The 8,945-nt window shown below is 46.7% G+C and overlaps 1 protein-coding gene across 1 annotated transcript; it reads right to left on the reverse strand.

Annotated features, from left to right (window-relative positions):
* Positions 1–918: 918 nt before the first annotated feature.
* On the reverse strand, positions 919–1,535 carry LOC125556063 (transcription factor bHLH150-like). Its single transcript, XM_048718865.1, has one exon. The coding sequence runs from the start codon at positions 1,395–1,397 to the stop codon at positions 1,161–1,163; it is 237 nt and encodes a 78-aa protein (XP_048574822.1). The 5' UTR covers positions 1,398–1,535; the 3' UTR covers positions 919–1,160.
* Positions 1,536–8,945: the final 7,410 nt, after the last annotated feature.

The raw sequence follows: 8,945 nt of genomic DNA on the forward strand, positions 1-8,945 counted from the left end.
TTTGGAACGGAGGGAGTAAATGACAAATAAATGATGCCCGCAAATTCCGTTTAGCCAGGTTTAGCTAGCTCGATATTTCATTTTCACTGAAAAAAAACTTCATTGAACTTTTGGATCATAAGTGGGCTTAAACGGACCCGGTTTACATGCCCGACCTAGTGGATTGGATCAAAGTTCTTTTTTTCTTCCATTTTTCCTTTACTCTATTACTTTGAACCAAACAAACAAATACGGACCCTAAAGCATCATGTTCCATCAAAGCTTTTGTCTTCTTTGTTGGTTAGATTATCTGTAGGGAGCAAGCCAAACAGTAGCAATGGTTTCCATTCAATTAACAATGATATCCATTGACCACTGTCGACGCAAAGCTTAATCATCAGCACGCCCTTCTTATTAGGAGTAGTAACTACGGCCAACTAATTTAAGCAGACTAGTCACCTCGTGTTGGATCCAGCCAACTTCCAGCTCATACCTCATCATGCATGCCGATACTGTGCATGCCACTCCATTACACGTATGCGCTTTACAAGCCTAAAACGGATAGACAGCATATGGAACAGCTAGCAATGGCGCAACAACCAAGGCAAGAATCGGCTCACGAGGAGCTTGGCGCCATGAAGAACACGGCAGTGCTTGAATATTATTAAAGTACTACTGTCTACTGCTCATCAGCCGTCTGAGATTTGTTTTGAGATCAAAGATGAGACATATGGGACAGGATCTGAGAGTGGTGAAAATCGATCGAAAACAAGATAAACTCTTATATCCAGTTAACAATGCATACTGTGCATACCTATGTACTGTGTATTTCTTTCTTTGCCACAAAGGGATGTTATAAAGGGATTATATAGGTGCGACAAAACTTATATTTTTCATGATTTTTATCATAACACCGCAAGATTGATCGACGATCACAAGTACATGAATACACAAAGAATATGAATCGGCCGCAAACATTATTACAAGAAATAATGGACAGAAAAACAAAACAAAACTCCTATATACTTCTAGAACACATACGATTGGTATGTATATTCGCACCTAGGTACTCAATTATACGCTACTTGATCAACCCATAATCGTTCAATATATACCTCCCATTTATACGTGCGATATATGCACGTATATATACGGCATACCACACAAGCAGAGGCAGCCAGCTAGCTAGGGGAATCGCCACGGCCATGGCCTTCGCAGAGCTCCGAGAGCGCCCTGAGGAGCTCCACCCTGGCCCGGAGCTGCGCGATGTAGTCGGCCGTGCGGACGAGCAGCCGGTCGGTGGGCATGACCGCCGCCCCGGGCACCAGCCGCCGCAGCTCCCGCACCTTCCGCCCCACCGCCGCCGACCTCCGGCGACGGCTCGAGCACAGCGACCTCCTCCTCCTGGCGACCTCCATGCCGAACGGATCAGCAGGGCAATCAATGAAATGTGCTAGCTAGCTAGCTCTCTAGTAGCTACGCTACGCGCGGTACGTGTAGGCGTAGCGTGGCCCTGTGGTCGACGTGACGACGGTGATGGGGAGGGAGGGAGAGCTGGGCTCGGGATAAATAGGGGAGGGGGAGGGGCCGATTTGGGAGCGAACGTTTTAACGAGGGGTTTGCGCGTGAAAGTGCGCGTGAGCTGTGGCGCGTCGCGTAGCGCGGCGGAAGGGGGCCCGCGCGTGGACGCCACGTCTTGTCCTGCACACGTGTCTGACAGCTTTCTGACCGCCCAAGGACCCGGGGAATTTATGGGCGTGGATTTTGTTTTGCCCGTTCTGCCCTTCGCTTTGTCTCGCGTGTGTTCAGAACCTTCTGACTACAAATTCATGCGAATTGCGAAGCGAGTCTAGTTTAAATGGTTTGGTTCCTTGTGAAGGAACTAGCCCACCAGGAAAAGTTCTAGAGTTAATATTGGTGCTTGCATTTTTCTGAATTTAACTCGGACCTTTTGTTGATGTTTGTTTACTATGAAGGGACGTTTCTGTCAACTACGAAAGTGTCTGTGGTGACTTCGTCACTCTCATGCGTGTATCCGGGTTTGTAATGTGTTAAAGTGGAAGATACCAAAAAAATTCACAGGGATTCAATAACTTTTTCTAAAACAGATTTCATTGATTTTGTTTTTCAGAAAAGATTTCATTTCTTATAAGGGTTCATCGAGACAAGACACGAACCAAACCATGGTTCTACCTGTGATGAGAAGCCATAACACGATTCTACTACCTATCACGAGAACTTGTAGTTTTAGCACCTTTAATCTCTCAATCTTCATTAAGGACGTCGGCATGGTAGGACAAAGCACATATCTCCACTCCAAATATTCCCAACGCTTCTGCTCAATTGATTGTACCAAAGCATGAGCCTGACCAATAAAACCCTAGCAGGCTTTCATCCCAGCTCCCGTCAAGCCTCAAATTCAACAGGTAATGCACTTGCATAGGAACACATCGATCTATAGGACAAAAAGATGATATCACCTGAACTGTTCCATAACACCCTGCCAATCTTACTGTACCAATCTGATTCCACGAACGATCTTTCCACATTTAAGTTGGTCGAGAACATTTCGTACGGTTCGCAGGTTTGCTGAACCAGACATTCTGTTGTAGACACAATTAAGCTACGACATTCTTTGTGGGAACACTGAACGACCTACTTACCCTTTGCTAAGTCAATAGTTTAGTATTTCTTTATAAGTAGTAGCAAGTCGAGATAGCTAATTGCATAAATATCTCCTTGATCTTTCTATTCCCAACGTCAACTTGTGAAGTGTCAATTCATTATGCACATGCCACACCATTAGAGAAGCATAAAAAACACCATACCTTTTGTTTGCGAAAACTTGTCAAGGATCCACTATGTTCCTACAAACCAACAAGCTCTCACCCCATATGTCTAAGTACTCTCATTGCTTGCCACAGAGCTTGAGCACGAGGATATCGGCATATCATGTGAAAAGTGCTCTCGCCATCCACTCCACAGATGGTGCATACCCCTTGTGTAATCATATGCCTTTGATGAATAATATATTTGGTAGATAGAGCGCTTCTTAAGACATTCTTTTTCAATCTTAATGTGCTCACACATACCTTGTTCATCGAATTAATGTTGCAAGGCAAGATAATATGCACTAGGCAACAAGAACATGCCTCAACTGTCTTGGTAAGAGATCTACAAAATTCCTTCTTGAAGGCTTAATCCATAGAATCATTTCTGTAAGGGACAAATGATTCAAAACCTCAACGCAAGGTTATGTCATTTCAAATTTCACATAAGTAAAGATAGGATTCATTGAACCCTAGAAATATATCAACATTCTCAAAAATACCATGTAAATATTTTTGCTATTACATATAATTTGTTAGATATGCAAAGCCTAGGGATTAAATAGCGCATGCAATAGCAACCCCTCTGAATTGCTATTTTTCAAAAATATTTGAACAAAAAAGCTAAGATTGTTGTAGAGAGAAAGTGTGACATCCAACATGTGTGTGTGTGGTCTTACCATCAAACGACATCAAGTCATCTTCATCATCAACCTATTTCATTATACACAACCTCATGCACTTTCTCGCGAGTACTTTCTCCTAACTCATGAAGTTACATATTGTTCATGGGGTAGGAAGTTCCCCGGTGCTGCTTTTGGGCTCACATGGATGGCTTGAAATGTGAAGTAGTGTTTCATGAAACATCAACGAGGTAACATCGGTGGTAGATAGTGGCGGTGGAGAACTAATGTTGCAGAAAATTACACCAAGAAGAAAGCAACAACCGAACCGCATGTCTCCCGATGTATTTTGGGTCGCTCTAGCCTCATATGCACGACGATTGTGACATTAGAATGGAAAAACACTGCACTCACATGTCACATTCATCGCCAGAGTATTTGATGCTAACCATTCCAATTTGGAGTAGGAGTTTGGACCACATTTTGGTGTAAACGCTTTAACTAAATATGGGCAACATATGGGATTTAGATGGAAATTATTGAAAATAGTTTGAGGGAAGTCGGAAGCACCATGACCAATTACAAAATAAGATAATATGATTAATCTTCCATGTCTTGGAAGTTAACATGAAAATTCGAACATCGTCCAGAAGTAGTTCTAACATCAAGCTCTTAAATCTTGTCATCTTGATAAAGTCCACCACATCTATCTATACCGGTGTTGCACACGTATGGTAGTTGAAAAATACTTATCTACCGAATTTATTTCACAAGTCATATGAATGTGTATCATATAGCACACAAATTATCTAGGTGCACCACTTTACCGTACGTCAAGACAGCATACGGTCAAGAAATTGATTGCGTGACAAGGTTTGTGTACTGCTACCATCAAAACCGTACGTACGTAGCCACGCCAGCCAGCCAGCTGCAACCCTCTGAGCGTCAAATTAGACCGCGAAAAGCAAAGCGTTCATCGGCATAACCGTCTGAGAACGTGTTTGCACGTGCCGGTGGGCGTGGCATGATAGCTGGCCTCTTTTATCCTGTAATGGACGAGCCGTGAGGTGGATGGGAAGGGGACCATGAGGCCATGGGGGCACTCTAGGTGTGCACGTAACATGGCTACATATGCAGAGGTTTTCTCTTGGCGGGAACGACACATGAGAGAGAGGGAGAGAGGGAGAGAGAAACGGAGAGCCGGCCGGGTTGGCCCGTTGTGGTTGGTGTACTCAATAACGGGAAACGGTGCACATGCATGCACATGATGCTACGGCCCCTGAACAATCCAGTCTTGGCGTATTATCGATCCATCCGTCTAATTAAGCCGTACGTCTGGCCGTCCGATTAATGCATTGCTAGCTTGCACAGCCATGTATGTGCCGTTCATTCAACCAGTGGATGGATGAGAGAATCCCACGTACCTCTGTATGACTACTATATGTAATGTACGCCTGCCTCGACACCCAGTCTAGCTTATATAATTGTTATGGACTTGATCAAGTTAAGCCGTCCAATAAACACGAAAACAGACGTCGATCGTGATGGTGCTAGCAATGATAACGCCCCTGTTTTTCGATATAAAAAAATGATAGTGCCCCTGGTAAACGAAGACAAATATCTATGGATCTGATAGTTTAGCAAGCCTGAGTCGATCGTACGTACTTGCCTGGATTCGCTCCAGGGTTTGTGTCTTCCTTGTACTCATCTTGAGATGAAATGTGTTTTTCACCATGCGACAACGAACCAGTTGCTCACCCGGCGATTGAGATTTCAGCCATGCATGGACCTAGAAATTAAATATGCTATATAGATTACGGCGGAACTTTTGCTGCAAGCTTAGCATAGATGCATGCATGTCTCAGTTATCGAGTAGGCAGTCATCCTAATAATCCATCAAAGATCAAAAGGTTTTATATATGTAGGAGATGATTGTCTACACTGAATGAGAATAGTCAAAGGTGATCACCGTGGCCCAATTTTTCTAGACCGGCTTGCGATCGCGATTCTGCATACCGTATACGACAACATCAAAGTTGTCCTTGCTAAATGTATGTGCATGTGACCTGTGATCGTGAACATAAAGCCTAGCCTGGTGGGCGGTGTCTACTAACACCTTAATCATAATTTAGAGGAAAAGGAGGGGCTCTACGCCAAAATGCCTTCTTTTTAGGTTGCATTGCATCACAGCTCAGCGCTAGCCGCTAGGGCCCTGATCTCCTCCCCTTTGCTTTCTTTACCAGACCAGCGGCGTACCACCATACTACCACGGTTTCATTTTTTACTTACTGTCGGGGGTTGGGTGCGACATATGCCAATGAATGGCTTATCATGGTGGGGGCGAGTAGAACGTCGCCGGTGCCTGGAAACGGGATGAGGCGTAGACACAAATGCCGGCGGACTTTACCCAGGTTCGGGGCTCTCCTAGAAGATAACACCCCTAATTCTGCTCTGCAGGGTCTCCGCATGATCACTAAGGCAAAAGTGAATACAATGATGCTCCTCGAGCTGTATCTGTGGACCGGAGGAGACTAGGCCAGCTCTCCCCCTTCTCTAAGGTCAGGTCTAGTTCTAATGGATCGGAACCCCTTGCATGGGTGCCCTGGGGGGTTTATATAGGCTTACCCCCAGGGGTACAATGGTAAACCGACTGGGCGCAGGGCCCAGCCGTCAGTCTCTTCTCCTGCGGCCTCTATGCCGACTGCTGGGGCCCGCCGGCTGGTGGGCCTCGCCGACTGGTCTGGTACGGAGCCGACAGGCCGTACCCGCCGCTTGCGGGTCTTGCCGACTGCCGATTACTGTAGCCGTGCCTCTAATGATGCAGGCTTGGTCATGGGGTCGTGGCTACAGCCCTGCTACCAGACGGGCGATTACTGTAGCCACTCCCCGTCTCGTCTGGTTAATGGCATGTGAGACCCGTGGGAGGGGCAGGCCGACTCCCGAGGGCCGGCTCCCTTCGGGTCCGACTGGTGGCGCTCTTGCCGTCTTCTGGACTCTCGCTGACCGGTAGGGCCCTGTTGGAAATATGCCCTAGAGGCAATAATAAAAGCTTTATTATTATATTTCCTTGTTCATGATAATTGTCTTTATTCATGCTATAATTGTGTTATCCGGAAATCGTAATACATGTGTGAATGAAAGACACCAACATGTCCCTAGTAAGCCTCTAGTTGACTAGCTCGTTGATCAACAGATAGTCATGGTTTCCTGACTATGGACATTGGATGTCATTGATAACGAGATCACATCATTAGGAGAATGATGTGATGGACAAGACCCAATCCTAAACATAGCACAAGATCGTATAGTTCGTTTGCTAGAGTTTTCCAATGTCAAAGTATCTTTTCCTTAGACCATGAGATCGTGTAACTCCCGGATACCGTAGGAGTGATTTGGGTATACCAAACGTCACAACGTAATTGGGTGACTATAAAGGTAGACTACGGGTGTCTCCGAAAGTGTCTGTTGGGTTGACATGGATCAAGACTGGGATTTGTCACTCCGTATGACGGAGAGGTATCGCTGGGCCCACTCGGTAATGCATCATCATAATGAGCTCAAAGTGACCAAGTGTCTGGTCACGGGATCATGCATTACGGTACGAGTAAAGTGACTTGCCGGTAACGAGATTGAACGAGGTATTGGGATACCGACGATCGAATCTCGGGCAAGTAACATATCGATTGACAAAGGGAATTGCATACGGGGTTGATTGAATCCTCGACATCGTGGTTCATCCGATGAAATCATCGTGGAGCATGTGGGAGCCAACATGGGTATCCAGATCCCGCTGTTGGTTATTGACCGGAGAGTCGTCTCGGTCATGTCTGCTTGTCTCCCGAACCCGTAGGGTCTACACACTTAAGGTTCGGTGACGCTAGGGTTGTGAAGATATGTATATGCAGAAACCCGAATATTGTTCGGAGTCCCGGATGAGATCCCGGACGTCACGAGGAGTTCCGGAATGGTCCGGAGGTAAAGAATTATATATAGGAAGTGCTGTTTCGGGCATCGGGACAAGTTTCGGGGTTATCGGTATTGTACCGGGACCACCGGAAGGGTCCCGGGGGTCCACCGGGTGGGGCCACCTATCCCGGAGGGCCCCATGGGCTGAAATAGGGGGGAACCCAGCCCATAGTGGGCTGGGGCGCCAGCCCCTATAGGCCCATGCGCCTAGGGTTTCCACCATGGAAGAGTCCATGTGGTGGAAGGCACCCCTAGGTGCCTTGGGGGGGAGGGAAACCTCCCCTTGGCCGCCGCCCCCCTAGTAGATCTCATCTACTAGGGCCGGCGCCCCCCCCCCTTGGCACCCCTATATATAGTGAGGGGAGAGGAGGGATTTCAGACCAGCCCCTGGCGCCTCCCTCTCTCCCCGTTACGTCTCTCCCTCGTAGTCTTGGCGAAGCCCTGCTTCTGTGACGCCCTGCATCCACCACCACGCCGTCGTGCTGCTGGATCTTCATCAACCTCTCCTCCCCCCTTGCTGGATCAAGAAGGAGGAGACGTCTCCCGTCCCGTACGTGTGTTGAACGCGGAGGTGCCGTCCGTTCGGCGCTGGTCATCGGTGACTTGGATCACGTCGAGTACGACTACATCATCACCGTTCTTTTGAACGCTTCCGTGCGCCATCTACAAAGGTATGTAGATGCATTAGATGACTCGTTGCTAGATGAACTCCTAGATGATCTTGGTGAAACGAGTAGGAAATTTTTTGTTTTCTGCAACGTTCCCCAACAGTGGCATCATGAGCTAGGTCTATGCGTAGTTCTTCTTGCGTGAGTAGAACACAATTAGTTGTGGGCGTGGATTTGTCAACTTTCTTGCCGTTACTAGTCTTTTCTTGCTTCAGCGGTATTGTGGGATGAAGCGGCCCAGACCAACCTTACACGTACGCTTACGTGAGACCGGTTCCACCGACTAACATGCACTAGTTGCATAAGGTGGCTGGCGGGTGTCTGTCTCTCCTACTTTAGTTGGAGCGGATTCGATGAACAGGGTCCTTATGAAGGGTAAATAGAAGTTGACAAATCACGTTGTGGCTTTAACGTAGGTAAGAAGACGTTCTTGCTAGAACCCTAATTCAGCCACGTAAAACATGCAACAACAATTAGAGGACGTCTAACTTGTTTTTGCAGCAAGTGGTTTGTGATATGATATGGCCAAAGTTGTGATGAATGATGAATGATCTATATGTGATGTATGAGATGTTCATGCTATTGTAATAGGAATCACGACTTGCATGTCGATGAGTATGACAACCGGCAGGAGCCATAGGAGTTGTCTTTATTCTTTTATATGACCTGCGTGTCATCGAGAAACGCCATGTAAATTACTTTACTTTATTGCTAAACGCGTGAGCCATAGTAGTAGAAGTGATAGTTGGCGAGCAACTTCATGGAGACACGATGATGGAGATCATGATGATGGAGATCATGGTGTCAAGCCGGTGACAAGATGATCATGGAGCCCCAAGATGGAGATCAAAGGAGCTATGTGATATTGGCCATATCATGTC

Source organism: Triticum urartu, chromosome 5 (genome assembly GCF_003073215.2).
Source record: "Triticum urartu cultivar G1812 chromosome 5, Tu2.1, whole genome shotgun sequence".
NCBI lineage: Eukaryota > Viridiplantae > Streptophyta > Magnoliopsida > Poales > Poaceae > Triticum > Triticum urartu.

Excerpts from the sequence above, each read along its gene's own strand:
- LOC125556063 (XM_048718865.1), bottom strand. The coding sequence starts at position 1,397 with ATGGAGGTCGCCAGGAGGAGGAGGTCGCTGTGCTCGAGCCGTCGCCGG.